Raw genomic sequence first — 19,530 nt, forward strand, 5'->3', positions numbered from 1 at the left:
CCTCTCCTTCCTCCCCTTCATCATCATCTTCATCTTCTTCACCTTCATCCTCATCCCCTTCTTCATCAATATCTTCTAATCCTTCCTCCTCTTCATCATCATCATCATCTTCTCCTTCTCCTTCATCATCCATATTAGGAACCAAGTAGTACTGCAATGGGTTTGGCCAAATATCATCTTTAATGACCTCTCCTAACTTATCAGCACGTGCATCAGAATGGTCAGTAAACCAGGTAAAGAAGCTCTCTGGTTCCTCATGCTGCTTCTTCCTGCTGGCTTTATTCTGTGTTTGACTTGAACGTTTCATCAAATCCTTTCCAGATTTCCATTTGATTTCAGTGGACTTTGAAGATGGATCACCACTCTCATTCAGATGAAATTCTTTGGAGAAAACTTTATTTTCAAAGTAAGGATTTTCATCAAAATAAAAATCTATTCTGTAACCTGATTTAATATCTTCAAATTCTGTCACTTCAACTTTGGTCAAATAATGCAGTGCCTCTTCATCCTCCTCCCCAAGCAGTGCAGACATTTGTGGATGGTTGACAAATGTTGTTACCCAAAAATCTGGCATTTTGGCGATCAATTCTGACCTCTTCTGACAAAATGGTTGGCAGAGTTTGTTATATTTCTGTTCTACTTTCAAAATCTCCTCACTGTCTTGTTCATTAAGTCTGTCTATTTCATTTTGTACTTCATCAATGTGTTCAATTGCTTCTTGCTGTTCTTTTTCTCCCTTCTTCAGCAAGCCTGCAGAGGCTGATGTGTCCTCTGGTCCCAGAGCAGGAGGTGGTCTTGGTTTCTTCTTTTCAAGTGGGAGTGGAGACTGGCGTTTAGGGGCCATGCTGTTAGGGAAGTCCAAGAACCAGACCACGAGTCTCCTTGCTCGTCTGGAAGCAGGCAGAACACTCTAGTATATACTGTTAAATGAGGAAAAACAAGATGCAGAATAGTAAATATATAGTATGCATGTTACCTTATGTTTAAGAAGGGGTGATCTGAGTACATGGAATATGTGGAATACACACATATACATATACACATTCATTCTTTTTTCCAAGGTAAAAAGGAATTTACCCACTTTATTTCAAGTAGTATATAATTTCACTTTTTATATTTAGCTGTCCTATCCATTACATTTTTATATATAGTTGGTTTTTTTTTTTTTTTTTTTTTTGAGATGGAGTTTCGCTCTTGTCACCCAGGCTGGAGTGGAGTGGCTTGATAATCGGCTCACTGCAACCTCCACTTCCCAGGTTCAAGCAATTCTCCTGCCTCAGCCTCCCGAGTAGCTGGGATTACAGGCCTGTACCACTACGCCCAGCTAATTTTATATTTTCAGTAGAGACAAGGTTTCACCATGTTGGCCAGGCAGGCCTTGAACTCCAGACCTCAGGTGATCCGCCCACCTGGGCCTTCCAAAGTGCTGGGATTACAGGTGGGCACCAGCATGGTCAGCGAATTTTTATATATAGTTCTTAAAAACAACAACAATGACAACAACAACAACAAAAACACTACTCAGCTGGGCATGGTGGCACATACCTATAGTTTCAACTACTCAGGAGGTTGAGGCAGGAAGATCACTTGAGCCCAGGAGTTCAAGGTCAGCCTGGACAACATGACAAGATCTCTCTCTCTCTGAAAAGCTTTTCGCTTTTTTTTTTTTTTTTTAATTTATTGAGATGGAGTCTCCATCTCGGCTCACTGCAACCTCTGCCTCCCAGGTTCAAGCGATTCTCCTGCCTCAACCTCCCGAGTAGCTGTGATTTGAAATTTTTCCTGTTAAAACATTCACTTTTTGTTTTGAAACAGGGTCTCACTCTGTCACTCAGGCTGAAGTGCAGAGGCACAATCAGGGCTCACTGCAGCCTCTAACCCCTGGTTTAGGTGATCCTTCCGCCTCAGCCTCCTGAGTAGCTAGGACTACAGGCATGTGCCACCACACCTGGCTTTAATTTTATTTATTTATTTATTTATTTATTTATTTATTTATTTCGTAAGTAAGTAAGTAGAGACGAGGCCTTGCTATGCTGCCAAGGCTGTTCTTGGACTCCTGGGCTCAAGCAATCCTCCCACCTCAGACTCCCAAAATGTTGGGATTACTGGTGTGAGCCACCAAGCTCAGCCTAAACATTTTTAAAGAGGGAGAAATAATGCATCAAAAATGGGTTTGTTTTCATGAGATTGAAGTTCTTGAAAGAAGTTTTTCCTTCCAAGGCAATTTTACCTACATTTATTTTTCACACATTAAGATCACAGTTAAAGATAACCCTAAACCAAATTACGAGTTTAGCCATGTTTACCTTCACAGCTCCCACTGCTAGTTCCTTAAACTCTCTTTTCCTCCTGATCAAAAATGCTTTCAGGAAGAACATCTGAAAACCTCACTCACATTAGGGATAAATGACTATAGAGATGAATTAAAATAAAAATAATGCTTTAAGTTAAATTATCTAATGGTAGAATGTGAAGCATCAAAGACAAGATTTTTTTTTTTTTTTTTTTTTTTTTTTTTTTTTTTTTTTTTAGAGACAATCTTGTTCTATTGCCCAGGCTAAGTACTGCAGCACTGCAATGTGATCATAACTTACTGCAGCCTTGAACTCCTGGCCTCAAGCAATCCTCCCACCTCAACTTCCCAGTGCTGGAATTACAGGTGTGAGCTACCATGCCCAGCCATGTTTTGTTTTTTTAAGGGAGTACTTACTTATTCTTTAATCATTTCACATAGCTGCCTAAGCTACCTTAAGTTTTGTTATTTCTATATATATTTCTTAAGACGGAGTCTTGCGCTGTTACCCAGGCTGGAGTGCAGTCACACGATCTCGGCTCACTGCAACCTCTGCAGTGAAACGATACAGTTAAGTGATTCTCCTGCCCCAGTCTCCCAAGTAGCTGGGACCACAGGCACGCACCATCACACCTGGCTAATTCTGGTATTTTTAGTAGAACCGGGGTTTTGCCATATTGGCCAGGCTGGTTTTAAATTCCTGACCTCAAGTGATCTGCCTGACTTGGCCTTCCAATGTGTTGGAATTACAGGCATGAGCCACCACACCTGGCCTAACTTAAGTTGTTTTAAGATAAAACATGAACCAGAAATCATTCTGTCACCCATTTGCAACCAGAGAGTAGCCTAGTTGTTACTTTATCAGATGATAAAGAGGCCTGGTAGAAATTTGGCAGGGCTTTGAAGGGAGTCTGGTGCTAGACTGCCTGGGTGTTTTTTTCATTTTTTTTTTTAACCTATAGATATTTAAGGTATACAACATGATGTTTTGACATACAGAGTAAAACGATATAGTCAAGCACATATCATCATCACACATACTTTTTTTCCCTCTCACCACACAGTTACTTTTTTGTGGTATGAGCACCTAAAATCTAATCACTTAGCAAATTTCTAGTATACAACAAATATTATTACCTATAGTTCTCATGCTATACATTAGATCTCTATACTTACTCATCCTACATAAATGCAACTTCCCCAACCACCTTTCTACTGTTTACGTACTTCTAAAAAGATCCTATATATGAGAGTATGTATGCAGTATTTGTCTTTTTTTTTGAGATGGAGTCTGGCTCTGTCACCCAGGCTGGGGTGCAGTGGTGATCTTGACTCACTGCAAGCTCCACCTCCTGGGTTCACACCATTCTCCTGCCTCAGCTTCCTGAGTAGCTGGGACTACAGGTACCCGCCACCACACCTGGCTAACTTTTTTTGTATTTTTAGGAGAGACAGGGTTTCACCATGTTAGTCAGGATGGTCTCGATCTCCTGACCTCGTGATCTGCCCACCTTGGCCTCCTAAGCTGCTGGGATTACAGGCGTGAGGCAGTATTTGTCTTTCTGTGCCTGGCGAATTTTACTCAACTTTACGTCCTCCAGGTTCATCCATGTTGTCACAAATGGCAGGATCTTCTAAGAATGAATATTATTCCATTGTATATATACAACATTATCCATTAATCTATCCTAGGGACAGTTAGGTTGTTTCTATATCTTAGCTATTGTGAATAATGCTGCAACAAATATGAAAGTGCAGATATCTCTATGAGGTGCTAATTTCATTTCCTTTGGGTATATACCTGAAGAGGGTTTGTTGGATCACGTCATAGTTCTATTTTTAATTTTTTGAGGAACCTCCATACTGTTTTCCATAATGGCTGCACCAATTTACATTCCTACCAAGAGTGTATATAAATTGACTAAATTTGCCAGTCAAAAAATAAAAGATAAATACTGTCTGGGTTATAATATACCATTATTATGGTGTAACACACCATATATTATAGTGTGATATATGACATTGTGTGACCTTGGCCAAGTTACCTATCCTTTGTATGCCTCAGCTTCCTCATCTGTAAATTAGGTCTGAAGACAGTACCTAGCTAAATGGTTGTTGTAAGGATTAACTGAGTTAAAACACACAGAGCAAATAGAGTAGCGTTTATCACATAATAAGGATTCAAATATAATCTACTATTATGTTATCTTTGACACCCCTCTTTTCTACAGGAATAATTAAGAATCAATTATCGATCCAAGCATTTGGAAATTAATTTAAAAAATCAATTATCCAGTTATATTTTTCAGAATTAAGATGTCCAAATATTTTAGAGAGGGCATTACCTGAAGAAAAGGTTACTTCTTGGCCAACCTTATGGTACAAATACAAAGACCTCCTCTCCCCCTTTTTTTTTTTTTTTTTTTGGTAGAGACAGGGTCTCCTTATGTTGCCCAGGCTGGTCTTGAATTCCTGGGCTCAAATGATCCTCCCGCCTTGGCCTCCCAAAGTGCTGGGATTACAGGTGTGAGCCACCGCAAGCTGGTCAATATATTTTCCAAGCAATTCCTTATCTTCACCTTGTGCGCAGAGTTTGTGAATGAAACAGAATTTTTTTTTTTGGAGACAGGGTCTTGCTGTGCTGCTCAGGCTGGAGTCAGTGGTGCAATCATGGCCCACTGCAGCCTCGACCTCCCGGGCTCAAGTCATCATTCCGCCTCTTCTTCCCAAGTAGATGGGACTTGCCCGGCCCAAAGCAGAACTACTGAGTTTTCTTCTTTTGGAGGCAGTAATCAAATAAAAAATAAATACCAAAACCTTAAATGATAATCACGTTTGCTACTTTCTTTGGAACAAAAAAGAATTCTGTATTTCATCCATCCACCACTTCACTGCTCAAAGACTTTGCCCCTTACCTATTTCTCCCTTCTTGGTCATAAACGTTAGGGCATTATATGCAAAGCCCCGTCCTATTAACTGAGCTTTCTCTGATCAAGTCCAAAAGTTTATGAGCTACTCCGCGGATACGAAGGGGATGGGGCCTTCTAGATGCTGTAAGTACCTCTTATATTGGACTCAGAATTGTTCTGACTGGCAGTTTATGAAGGTCTTCCCCTACCCCTCCCATCGCCAATTTTTCTTGCCCCAAACATTTATACCTCAGGGTTAAGAAGCCAGGTAAGTGAGGGTGTGTGACTCGCCCAGTCTTTCGTTGGAAAAAGTGTAGACCTGTCAGGAAGACGCATACAAAGGCTGCATGTGCTGATTTGAACTCGAGCCTCAGTAAAACACTGAATGAATGAACACCAACCGGAAGGGAAAGTAGAGGGGAGGGGATAAGGAGCCTGAGGACTGGTTTGCCCCGCAAGATGGTCCGCGCCGGAGCCATGGGAGGCGGGGTGCCCGCAGGCAGAAGTAAACAGAGCGAGTACGCCTGCGCACGCTCTTCCCGGGTCACGAGCCGGCTTGGTTCTGGGCCTCTGAGGCTCCCCACCGCGGTCCGGCTGCTCTGTGAGTCCGTCTACAAACCGACAAGAGGCGTCAACCTTTTACCCTAGGGGGCGGATTTGGGTAGGAGCCGAGCGTTCGGTTGGAAACGCCCCCTTCTTCCTCCTGGGCGGGGCAAGTGAGGCCAAGTACTGGGCCTCCAGGGCGCCGTACCTCTGTGAGACATGGCTCGCTGTGGGGAAGGCAGCTCGGCCCCCGTGGTACTTCTGGGGTCCGCTGGAGTTTGCAGTAAGGGGTTGCAAAGGAAGGGGCCGTGTGAGCGGCGCCGGCTGAAGGCGACGGTGTCGGAGCAGCTCAGCCAGGATTTGCTCAGGTAGGAGGAGGCGGGAACTCTGGCTGCTTCAGTTCCTAAATCGCCCACCTCCGCCCCGAAGCTGTGGCTTCTTTCGGCTCTGCCTCCCCCTGCCTCAGCACTTGGTTCTCCTCGCCTCAGGCGACTGCGGGTCGTTCGTCAGTCTCCCCACTATTCCGAAAGTGGCTTCGTTCGCCCTGGAATAACCAATGCGGAGCACCACGACACCATGTACCAGATTCAAAAGGAAAACAAAAAAGCTTAATTATGTGCGGCACCAGTTTGCCAGAAATATCTTAACACAGGCACGCTTAGTTGTTTCATATCACTAAGGTCGGGGTGGATCCAGGTCCGGAACACAATTTTTAAAATAAGTTTATACAATTTTAGGAAAAAGAATAAAATTAGGAAAATGATTATTTGAAATGAAACAGCAATACTATAGTCTTGGAGGTCTCTTCTGAGGTCTATTTAAACAGTTTACCAGAAATGCTTCCTGACTGCGACCTGGCTTCCTCTCTCCACCTAGAGCTCTCTGTAGCTCCCAGCAACTCCCAGCTCCTGTCAGGACCAAAGCAAATGGAGGGTCGTCCTGACATTTAACCTTTGTAAGCCTCATGGATATCCATCTCGGGTTATTGGGAATCCCGTTAAAGTAATTTCAGCTTGCAAAGAAAATGAAGCTTAGAAATATGACCTAACTAATTTACATTTCCAGCAAGACATTGATTCTTACATTTCAGTGTGCATCAGAATCACCTGGAGGACTTGCTAAAAACACAGGTTTACTGGGTCCCAGACCATAGTTCTGATTCAGCTGGTCTGAGTTGAGACCGAAATTTTCGATTTCTAACAAGGCCCCAGGTGATGCTAATGCTGCTGGCTAGGGTGACTATGAGAACCACTGAAGTAAACATAGTTAACTAAAATTGTGCAGCATTCTACTTTTTTTTTTTTTTTTTTTTTTTTTGAGACAGAGTCTCGCTCTGTCGCCCAGGCTGGACCCAGTGCAGTGGCGGGATCTTGGCTCACTGCAACCTCCACCTCCCGGGTTCAAGCAGTCCTCCTGCTTCAGCCTCCCCAGTAGCTTGGATTACAGGCACCCGCCACTACGCCCAGCTAATTTTTGTATTTTTAGTAGAGACTGGGTTTCATCATGTTGGCCAGGCTAGTCACGAACTCCTGACCACAAGTGATCCGCCTGCCTCGGCCTCCCAAAATGCTGGGATTACAGGCGTGAGCCACCGCGCCCAGCCAGGATTCTACATTTTAAAGTGCTTTCTGTCAAAAACTCACCCGTACTTAAGGGTCCGGTAGCTATAAACAGAATTTATCAAAGTAAAAAACATTTCCCTTGAATTTAGGACTATCTACTGGGGAAGCTGCTTTGTCTCTACCAGGGAGGGACTGATGAAAAAGATGGAAAAAATAATACTGAAGTTGTTAACGTTTCTAGGGTAACACATCTAATTTATATGAAGAAAATGAGGTTGAAGTATTGCTAGTGAACGATTTATCCTCAGTTACAACTGAGGGTAGGACTCAGAACTCCCAAATTCTTATTATAAACAAAGAAAAATATATATAGCAAGATTTTTTTAAAAACAAAACAAAAAGTCTCACCCAACCACCTTAAACGTTATACTAAATTTTCTCCAAGCATAGCAATGTCATTTATTTATTCTAATAACTAAAAGTTGTGCAGCATTCTACTTTTTTCTTTTACAAATACGAAGTATCTAGCACCAACCACGTACCTAGCCCAGTACTAGGTCTTAAGTAATAAAGGTTAATGTTGTTTGTTCTTACACTCTAGTGAGAGGTAATGGCTAAACAAAAGTGATAGTTGTGGTGGGGTGAGTTGAGAAGACTTTATACGGTGACATTTGAGCGAGCTCTTAGGGATTGGTTAAGAATTGATTAGGCAAAGATTGGGAAGGGAGAGGTAGAGGATATCTACACAAGGGGAATAACTTTTACGGAAGCACAGAAATTTGAAAGAGCTTGATTGATTTTGAGAAAGCAAGTCGTGTTAGACTCTGCCAAAGAGTAAGGAACAGAGACACTCCTAGGTTACCTGACGTGATAAGATATGTAGAGAAGTGAGGAAAAGTGGGAGACAGTTTTAGCCCTCAAAAAGCTGGTTCCAGTGTACAACCGGAAAGTTGTTTGGGATATAACAGTCATACAATAAGACCACATCGACAAATGGACTGTTATTCAGGGCAGTTGTAAAAAAACAAAACTAATATCTATTGCCATCCTACTATTTGCTATACACTGGGCTTACATGAAATGTTTTACTTACTTCTCTCATGAATCCTGTGAGGTAAGCCTTGTTATTCTTATTTAACACATAAGGAAACAATGTTAAAAAAAAGAGATGATGGTGGCACCTGTAGTCCCAGCTACTTGTGAGGCTGGGGCAGGAGAATTGTTTGAACCTGGTAGGTAGAGATTGCAGCGAGCTGAGATTGAGCCACTGCCTTCCAGTCTGGGCATCAGAGCAAGACTCTGTCTCAAAAAAAAGTGATGGAGTCAGAATAAGAACCTTGACAATCTGGCTCCAGAGACTTTCAAGTGACTTGCCCAGGGTCACATAACCAGAATATGAACCCAAGCAGTCTGCCTCCTCTACAGTAAACTGATCTTCCAGTTAACTTTGCACCTTCATCTCCTCTTCTCTCCTTACCCATTTCTTTTTCTACCATAGATTTGCTTAAGAATGCTCTTCAGTGCCATCAGTTGGTTTGTGTTTGTTATAGAACATCTTTGCTGAGGTTCTCCTGCTTGACTACTACATTGGCCAGTGGCTAACCTTGGTTCGGTCCATTGTCCATTCAGATGTGATTAGGATGTAGGGGCATGTGGTACAAACCAGGGCCACATATAAGTAATAATTGAATTTGGTAGCTTTATTTGGAAGGAGACTGTATGGCAGACAATCAAAGTGACAGTAGGTAAGGGTGAATGGGTAGACTAAGACTAGATCATAGGGGCTTTCTTTCTCCAGTGAAATGTTTGTGATGTATTCTAGAAGCAGTGGAGAAACATCAGTGTTTTTAAAATAGGGAATTAACACATTTGGATCTGGAATTTAAGGAAAGGGAAATTGGAAATGGGACCAGCTGCTGGGAGATTTTATAACATTCCAGGGATACATAATGGCAGTGGAAATGGAACAATTGATAGGCTTGGTGACTGATGACATGCTGGGGAACAGGGTAAAGGAAGCATTGAAAATGGCCCCAAATCTTAGGATATTTGAAAGGAAAGCATTTAGGCTACTACCATACCACCCTGAACAAGCCCGATCTTGCCTGAAAGGGAGGTGTATAATGAATGTCCAGCTACCTATATCCAGGAAACAACTGGAAATGTGTCTGGAGTAGAGGAGGGAAGTTGGATTAGCAGATTGGTAGTATCACTAGCACCCAGTTATCCAAATATGAGAGAGATCCAAGTTATTCCCTTCCGTGCCAATTTTACCAACTCCTGCCAATTTTATTACCTAAATATATTTTAATGTCATCCCCTCTTTATCACCATTGATCCTCTCCTGGCTTCATTAATCTGTGTGGTAGTTTTCTCATCTTCATTCTCATTTTCGTCTGACTCCTCTTCTACACAAATTTATATATTTTGAAAAATAAATTTGCCATTGTTTCAAACCAGTTACAGGGCAAACACGCCTGATAGCAATAATGTAGGCATAACCTTAAAATGACCCTGTATGGTGGATGTACCTGCGTGTGTTTCGAGCTAGGGAATCTGGGAGTCGCCATCCCGGAGATTAGTTCCTTGTCTGTGAGGAACATCTGAGCTCCTGGGCCCATACTGTGGAACACAGGCTGTAAAGGGGATTGAAGCTGTGAGTTTTGGGGGGAGTGTGGGGGGTCTATGAAGATTGCCAGGACATTAAGGGAATGTAGAGGACATACATAATGTGGAGGACATTAAGGGAAGGGGGTTAAGTGAAAATGCTATATAAACTTCTATGCTGCTTGCAAGGGTTTGCAGTTTTCCTTCCCAGTCCGTCACCACTGGACTGTAGGTAAGGTGGATACCTTGTCTGGCCTGCCATCACTGGACTCTCTCCCCTGTATGTAAACCCCTGATAAAAGCCTATGTCTCATTTGCTGGCTCTGGGTCTCTTCAGCCTCTTGAGCCTGTTGCCTTCCCTGTTGAGGTTAATAGAGGTTCAGCACACACAATTTTGTGACTCCTCTTTCACTGTAAGATACAGTTAAGCTCTTTGCCTCTTATTCATCTTTATCTCTGCAGTTTCATCTGCCATTTCACACCCTCTCAGTACTTTATGCTGACTGATGTATAGTTCCACACTCACACGTATCTTTGTAAGGAACATGGAGCCAGGCACTTACCTTGCCTTACTTCCCTAACCAACTCTTACTCAGTATTTAAAATCCCATTTGGTTTTCATGCCCTCTATGAGGTCTCCTCTTTTGTTTGTCCCTGAACAAAATTTACTTATGCTACTGAATATATCACACACTTTAATTTTCAGACCTGGCTTCCCTACTATACTATAAACTCCCTGAGGATAGGTATTATGTTTTAGTCATCTTTGTGTTTCCAGTGCTTAGTACATAGTATTTGCTCGGTAAATGTTTAGTGATAACTGGGTTTTATCAGCAATCTAACTTGCTTTAGGTAAGTTACGCTACAGTTTGAATGTTTGTCCTCTCAAAACTCATGTTGAAATTTACGGCCTGGCTGGGCATGGTGGCTTATGCCTGTAATCCCAGCACTTTGGGAGGCCAGGGCAAGCAGATCACTTGAGGTCAGGAGTTCGAGACCAGCCTGGCCAACAAAGTGAAACCCTATCCCTAGTAAAAATACAAAAATTAGCCTGGCATGGTGGCACGCATCTGTACTCCCAGCTACTCAGGAGGCTGAGGCAGGAGAATCGCTTGAACCCAGGAGGTAGAGGTTGCAGTGAGCCAAGATCACGCCACTGCACTCCAGCCTGGGTGAGAGTGAGACTCCATCTAAAAAATAATAATAATTTACAGGCTAGGCAGGTGGCTTATTCCTGCAATCCCAGCACTTTGGGAGGCTCAGGGGGACGGATTGCTTGAGCTCAGTGTTGGGGTGATCAGACCCAACACCAGGCCTTGGGGGCTATGAAGTTCGGTGGAGTCAAAAGAATGAGACAAGACATAAAGTGGGACCAGGGGGCAACACTAGTATGGAGGCCGTGAGGGCCCTGAACTCTGGAAGCCTGCACTATTTATTGGCGATCAAACAAGCAGATGGTAAGGATGTGGGGGTTGAAAGAAAGCAGTGTATCAAGTGCATTATCTATAGTTGTGACGGTTTAGCATTTTCTTTGAAGCATATGGAACATGTTCTGCTACTTGAGATAATGGGAAACATGTTCGTCTAGTTTAGGATACAATTGATCTATGAGTCTGGGAGTGCTAGAAGCAAGAAGCCAGAGACCATGAGGGGTTTTATGCCCTGAGCCCTGGATTCCATCCAAGCCATGAGGGGTTTAATGCCCTGGGCTTAGATTGTGGTGCAGCAGGGCAGCCTTCCACCCTTCGGCACAGAGCTTGGTGTTCCAAAGGCAATGAGGGGTTTTAGACGCTGGACCCCAGACATGTTCCAAGATTCTTTTACATTATGTCAGATATGCAAGCCCTGCCTCAGCTTTTTTCCTGACACTCAGCTTTTCCCCAACACTCAGGAGTTTAAGACCAGCCAGGGAAACATGGCAAAATCCTGTCTCTCCAAAAGATACAAAAATTATCCAGGTGTGATGATGCTTCCCTGTGGTCCCAGCTGCTTGGGAGGCTGAGGTGAGAGGATCCCTTGAGCTCGGGTGGTGGTGGTTGCAATGAGCCGAGATGGTACCACTGCACTCCAGCCTGGGCAACAGGGCAAGACTCTGTCTCAAAAAAAAAAAAAAAAAAAAAAAAAAATTTAATTGCCATTGTAGCAGTATCAAGAGGTAGGACCCTTAAGAAATGATTAAGCCAAGAGGGCTCCACCCTTGTGGATGAGATTGGTAGTGTTATAAAAGGATGAATTTGGCTCCTTCTTGCTCCCTTTTATCCTTTATCCTTCTACCGTGTGATGACTTACCCTTGCAGATGGTAGCACCTTAATGTTGGACTTCCCCGCCTCCGGGACTGTGAACCAATAAATGTTTGTTCATTATAAATTACCTATCCTGTGGTATTCTGTTACAGCAGCACAAATGGACTACGATAGGTGAATACAGTAGTTGGCAAAGATATGAGATGGAAAGAAGCTGGGCCTTGGCATCATTGAGACTTTGCTCCAATCTGTCCTTCCTCTGGACTTTACTATTCGATGAGCCAGTAAACTCCCTAATGTTTAAGCCAGTCTGAATCAGATTTTCAGATTTGTAACAGATATAAAGTATACTTGAAACTGATAAAAGTGGTTCTATCAAATGAAAAGAACTGTATTTTCACATTAACAATTTTATACACACTTTTCCCCCCCCCCCATTTAGCAAGTACTCATGAGCATCCATTAGCGGCAAGGTGGATTTCCTGCCAGTGGTTGTATGGCTACCAGTTGCAGTGCTTCCTTATTCACTTGAGGGGTGGGATGGGGGAAGGAGGGTGGGAGGAAGGAACAAATTGAGTGTTTATACAGTTTCTGTTTCAATTAAAGTTTGAGAGCCCAACACATTTTTGTGTAACTTTAAAGATTACTTATGAAAATAATTTATTGAAAATATTGACCAAACTAAGATGCACCTGTTTGGCCATTATTTTCAAGGTTTAAAAGCTTTTGTGCTGTGAAGCATTTGTTTTGTCTAGGGTAAAATAGGATCATTCAATAAGCAGATATTGAACTCTTGCTGTATACTGAAGATACAGTTTTTGCCCTTGGGGAGTCACAGAAATACTATAATAGAGGTATGCGCTGAGTCTGATGGGATTAGAGGAAGGAGCCATTAACTTGGTGCTGGGGGAGTATGAGTGTCATTGGCAACTTTCTAAGCTTTCACTGTAATGGATATCTTTATCCGTTACTTGTACCTCCTGTAGTGTACTGTTGTGATTGCCAGTTTTATATATCCTGTAATACAGAAGTCCTCTGAGAATACGTACCTTGCTGATGATATTGCTATAGTGATATGAAGTATTATTTAATATTTAGAGAGTAAAATATATAGTTACTGCAAAGAGACAAAAGATTATATTATGACATTTTCTATTATGTTGATTTCTGTTCTATCACTCATGGATATGTATAATCAGTGGGCTTTACAGTAACTATGTCTGTACATTAGCAAAGGGATTTGAAAGGGTTTACCTCATGAATCCATCATTTAATGATAGATTAGAGCATAATTCTATTTGTGGGAGTGGGAGACTGGAAAAGAGACTAAATGTCACATTTTTGACAGCCACACCTGGATTTCCGACTTGGTAATTAACATTAGCCGGAACTAAGTACCAGCTTCTAACCTGAATTTTCAACTGACATGTGTGGTTTGTTGCTGTCATTGACTATTAACTTTTTTTTTTGGCTTCAATTTAAGTAAGATTTTAAAAAATGGATTCTTTTAAATAATTAAAGATCATGTCAACTTTGCATTTTAAAAATAAATCTAAAGTACATCTAAAGACAAATCGACATAAGTAGCAGAAAATGATTTTTTTATTATCAGAAGGAATTCATAAGAAAAAATATTTTGAAACAGTAGTCTTACTCTTTTAGTGAAATTATCTTTTTTTCACTATGAATTTTAGAAAATTAGGCGCTAAGCCAATATTAAACAATCTTCTTTGGAATGAACTGAGGACAAACTTATTTTTATATTAACTTTATGTTGCCTCTGTATTTTTTAGCTTGTGTGTTATTTTTAAACCTACTTTATAAAAATATGTATATGTTTCTTAGCATCACTAATTAAACTATGATTCCTTTTTATTCCTTATAGGCTTCTAAGGGAAGAATTCCATACAGATGTTACCTTCTCTGTGGGTTGTACTTTGTTCAAAGCACACAAAGCAGTCCTTTTAGCAAGAGTTCCTGACTTCTATTTTCATACTCTTGGACAGACATCAAATAGTTTAACAAATCAGGAGCCTGTTGCTGTGGAGAATGTTGAAGCTTTAGAATTTAGAACGTTTTTACAGTAAGTGCTTTCTTTATTCATATAAGTCTAATATGTAATTGCTTATTTTTAACATGTGTGTTTTTATTTAATATATTTTCATATGTATTTTGTAACCTGATAAGAAAAATCCATTCACTTAAATTCCAAATTATCTTAGTAATTAGTGTTAATAGAGGCTAAGTGTTAATATTAGAAGCTTAGTAGTGGTAGAGGCTAAGCATTAAGCTAAGACTGATCCTGAGAAAGGGGAAATGGTGTGCTCTGTAGTAATTTAAATGAATTAGTCTATTCCAGGATTTCTCAGCAGTGGCACTATTGGCATTTCAGGTTGTATAATTATTTGTTGTGGGGACAATGCTGTGCATTTTAGGATGTTTAGTTGAGACCGAAATATCTCCAGACATTGCCAGATGTCCTCTGGAGGTTCTGATTGCCCCCTGTTGAGAACCATTGCTACGTACTGACTTCTGTATTGTTGGTATATGAAACTTTATGTATATTTATAAAAATATAACATCATAACTGTTTTTATTCTCATGGCTTATGTCTTAGTCCATTTGGGCTGCTATAACAAAATACCTTAGACTGGGTAATTGGTGAACAACAGAAACGTATTGATCACAGTTCGGGAGCCTGGGAAGTCCAAGATCAAGGTGCCAGCAGATTCAGTGCCTGGTGAGGGTTAGTTACTTGAAGACAGCATCTTCTCTGTGTCCTCACATGGCAAAAGGGATTAACAAACTTTCTTGGGTCTTTTTTATAAGAGCACTAATCTCATTCGTGAGGATGGAGCCCTCATGACCTAATCATCTCTCAAATGTCCCACCTCTTCATACCACCACATTGGGGATTAAGTTTCATCATATGAATTTTGGGGATGGGGGACACAAACATTCAGACCATAGTAACTTGTATTTGGTCAAATTGTTTTTTTAGAACAGAACATCTTGGGGATTCATGTTTTAACTCAGAATTGTCATCAGCTAAATAATGGGAGAAACCAGTTTAAATTAATCTTCATTTTGTACTTCATTTCTTTTTGTTGTTGCATAATATTTCATTGTACGGCTATTCCACATTTTGTTAATCCATTCGTTGCCATTTAAATTGTTTCTATTAGTACTTTTTGGCTATGATGAATAATGCTGCTATAACACTTATATACAAATTTTTTTGTGAACCTATGTTATTATTTTTCTTGAGTATATACCTAGGAGTGGAATTGCTGGGTCATATATATAGTAACCATGTTTAACCTTTTGAGGAACTTCTAAACCGTTTTCCAAACTGGCTATAACATTTTACATTCCCACTAGCAATGTAAGAGGGCTTCGGTTTCTCCACATCCTCAGCATACTTGTTATTATCTTCTGTATTTTTTATTATTACCCTCCTTGTGGATGTGAACTGGTATCTCATTATAGTTTTCATTTGTATTTCCCTGATGACTCATGATGTTGAGCATATTATCATATGCTTATTTGCCATTTTTATGTCTTTGGAGAACTATCTACATCCTTTGCCCATTTTGAAATTGGGCTCTCTTTATATTATTGACTTCTAAATGTTCTTTATATATTCTGTAATGTTAGACTCTTATCACAAATACGATTTATAAATATTTTCTCCTATTCTCTGGGTTGTCTTTTCACTTTCACGATGGTATCATTTATGACACAAAAGTTTTAAATTCTTATGTAGTCAGGCCAGGTGCAGTGGCTCATGCCTGTAATCCCAGCACTTTAGGAGGCTGAGGTGGGCAGATCACCTGAGGTCAGGAGTTCAAGACCAGCCTGGCCAACAGACGGCAACCCCGTCTCCATTAAAAATACGAAAAAGTTAGCTGGGCATGGTGATGCATGCCTGTAATCCCAGCTACTTGGGAAGCTGAGGCAGGAGAATCACCCGAACCCAGAAGGTGGAGGTTGCAGTGAGCTGAGATTGTACCATTGCACTCCAGCCTCGGTGACGGAGCAAGATTCCATCTCAAAAAAAAAAAAAAAATTATGTAGTCTAGCTTATGTAATTTTTCTTTTGTCGCTGTGCTTTTGGTGTGATGGCTAAGAAACCATTACCTAATCCATAGTCTTGAGGATTTACTCATTAATATGGTTTGGATTTGTGTCTCCACCCAAATCTCATGTCAAATTGTGATCTCCAGTGTTGGAGGAGGGGCCTAGTAGGAGGTGATTGGATCATGGGGATGGATTTCCCCCTTGACGTTCTTGTGATAGTGAGTTCTAAGGAGATCTGGTTATTTACAAGTGTGTAGCACCTCCTCCTTGTTCTCTAGAGCTCTTCCTCCTTCCTTGGCCATGTAAGACGTGCTTCCTTCTTCTTCGCCTTCTGCCTTGATTGTAAGTTTCATGAGGCCTCCCCTGTTATGCTTCCATGCCTTCCTGTACAGCCTGGGGAACCGGGAGTCAATTAAACCTCTTTTCATTATAAATTACGCTGTCTCAGGTAGTTCTTGATAGCAGTGTGAGAACGAACTAATGTACTCGTGTGTGTGTGTGTGTGTATGTGTATGTGTGTGTGTGTGTATATATTTTTTTGAGACAGGGTTTTGCTGTGTTTCGTAGGCTGGACTCTTAACTCCTGGGCCCAAGTGAGTCTCCCAAGTAGCAGAGATTACAGGCATGTGCCACGATGCCCAGGTTACTCCTATATTTTCTTCTAAGAATTTAATGTTTTTATATTTTTAGCTCTTACATGTAGGTCTTTGATCCATTTTGAGTTAATTGCCATGTATCATGTAAGGAAGGGGTCTAGCTTCATTCTTTTGTATGCAGATATGCAGTTGTCACAGCACCAATTTTTCCTCCTCCTCTCCCTTCTTTTCCTCAGATTGTCTAGACACTTACTGAAAATCAGTTGCCCATTGCTGTCGACTGCAGTTGTCTCCACCCAAAATTTATATGTTGAAGCCTTAGCCCTCAGTGTGATAGCAGATGGAGATCGGGCCTTTGGGAGATAGGTTGAGATGAGTTCATGAAGGTGGGGTCTTCATGAGGATTAGTGCCTGTATAAGAAGACTCAGGGTGGGTACAGTGACTCATGCCTGTAGTCCCAGCACTTTGCGGGGGCAGAGGTGGGTGGATCACTTGAGTCCAGGGGTTTGAGACCAGCCTGGGCAACATGGCAAAACTCAATCTTTACCAAAAATACAAAATATTAGCTGGATGTGATGGTGTGCAGCTAATAGTCTTGGCTACTCAGGAGGCTGAGGTGGGAGGATCACTTGAGCCCAGAGGCAGAGTAGTGAGCTGAGATCAGGCCACTGCACGAGCCTGGGCCTCAGAGTGAGACCGTCTCCAAAAAAAAAAAAAAAAAAGAACAATAAAAAAGAAGAGGCTCCAGAGAGCTTGTGTGCATACTTACTCTATCCCTGCCATCCAAGGACACAGTGAGGCAATGGTGTCTGGAAGCCAGGGAGCCCTTACTAGAACCCAACATACTGGCACTTCATCTTGGTCTTCTAGCCTCCAAAAACTGGGAAATACATTTCTGTTGTTTAAGCTACTCAGTCTATGGTATTTCATTATGGCAGCCTAAGTTAATTCACCCATAAATGTGAGGGTTTATTTCTGGTTTCTCAGTTCTATTCCACCAGTTTGTATGTCTGTCCTTAATGCCAGTGCCACTTATCTGTTTTGACTTTTATGAGAAGTCAGTTGGATTTTTGTGTTTTTATGTCCTTATGTATCTTTTATATGTCTAAAAAACTTCTGGGATATCTGTCCTTATATCCCAGAAATTTTTTAGATGCCAGTCTTTTAGTTATTTGCTGACGTGGTTTTTGCCTATAATCAAAATGACATTTACATTAGTATAGAAAATTATCTTTGGATAATTATATTTTAAGTGTATTTATGTGATTGGCTTATTCATTTTATGCTTTAGCAGTTGCTTTAATGACTTTTTTCTTTATTGTTTCTGTTTCGTGTGTGAAGCTCCTATGGAAAGCATAAATGGAAAATTGCCTAACTTCGGCTACCTGTGTTCATTAAAATAATATACTATAATTTAAGCAGATACTTTAAGTACAACGTAGAAAATCATTTTCATTTTTCAGTACAGGTTATATGCTCATCATTGAGTTTGAAATACCAATTTTTGTTTTGTTTTGTTTTTTTGAGACAGGAGTTCCACTCTTGTTGCCCAGGCTAGGGTGCAATGGCATGATCTCGGCTCACTGCAGCCTTCACCTCCCGGGTCAAGCGATTCTCCAGCCTCAGCCTCTTAAGTAGCTGGGATTATAGGCATGTGCCACCATGCCTGGCTAATTTTGTATTTTTAGTAGAGACGGGGTTTCTCCATGTTGGTCAGGTTGGTCTCGAACTCCCAACCTCAGGTGATCTGCCCACCTTGGCCTCCCATAGTGCTGGGGTTACAGGTGTGAGCCACCGCACCCAGCCAAAATATCAATTTTAAAGTGTACACTTTTTTCTCCTAGTAGGTAATAGAGAATTGTTATAAGAACAAGCTTTGTGGTGAAGCCAGTTCTACCACTTCTGTGTGAACTTAGACTAATCACTTACCATTAGTTTCCTCATCTGAAAAATGGGCACATTAATAATACTTATAGTGGTGTTGTGATGGTTAAATGTGATGGTTATAAAGCACTTAGCACAGTGACCTGGGCATATGGTAAGCACTGAATAAAATTGTTTTATAGGTAGTGACTGCAGATATGGCTCAAATGATTCAGTGGAAAGTTGTGCTTGCTTTTTGAGCTCATGATTATTGCATTATTCATAATAGCAGGTGCTATGAAATTATACACTTCTTCAGCTGTTGAGTGTATGTTTAAAAGAAGATCCTTGGCATAGATCAGATTTTTATACATTAGAGAAAGGGAGACATTACATCAATGATATCCTTTATTTGTTATCATTGAAAGTGATTGGAAAAGATTGAATTAGACCCAGTATGGGAGAGTGGAGGAAGCACTGGACTTGGCAGTAAGACAGATCTGCCTTCTGGCTGTGCATTATCTTGTTTTACTGTTTTTTAGCCTCAGTTTTCTCATTTCAAAGAACGTAGTTGGAGTAGCTGGCTGTGTGCTTCATAGCACTTCACAGTGCTCTATTTTAAGCACTTAATCATATTCTGTTTTGTATTAGGTTAGTCGTGTGTGTCTGTGATTATGTAAGCCCCTTGAGATTAGATCGTCTCATTGATGTGCACATCTCCATTGGTGCCTCATGTAGTGTCTTGCACATAGAAAGCACTTGTGATGTACCCTTTTTTTGCTTTCAAAGCAGATTGCTTTGACATTTGTCTGTATGAAAAGAAGGCAAAAGG

The 19,530-nt window shown here is 41.1% G+C and overlaps 1 protein-coding gene and 1 pseudogene across 2 annotated transcripts in view; one reads left to right on the forward strand and one right to left on the reverse strand.

Annotated features, from left to right (window-relative positions):
- Window position 1: 1 nt before the first annotated feature.
- Window positions 2-904, reverse strand: LOC105534740 (annotated as a pseudogene). Its single transcript, XR_001005324.1, has one exon. The product of XR_001005324.1 is annotated as a protein SET pseudogene (transcript).
- A 4,793-nt stretch (window positions 905-5,697) lies between these two features.
- Window positions 5,698-19,530, forward strand: part of BTBD8 (BTB (POZ) domain containing 8) — a 59,605-nt gene continuing 45,772 nt past the window's right edge. Inside the window, exons 1-2 of the mRNA XM_011973517.1 lie at window positions 5,698-6,113; window positions 14,044-14,241. Coding sequence (XP_011828907.1) covers window positions 5,965-6,113; window positions 14,044-14,241 — 347 coding nt within the window. The 5' untranslated portion in view covers window positions 5,698-5,964. The remainder of the gene's footprint in view (window positions 6,114-14,043; window positions 14,242-19,530) is intronic.

This window comes from Mandrillus leucophaeus, unplaced genomic scaffold (assembly GCF_000951045.1).
Source record: "Mandrillus leucophaeus isolate KB7577 unplaced genomic scaffold, Mleu.le_1.0 Scaffold1001, whole genome shotgun sequence".
NCBI classification, from domain to species: Eukaryota; Metazoa; Chordata; class Mammalia; order Primates; family Cercopithecidae; genus Mandrillus; species Mandrillus leucophaeus.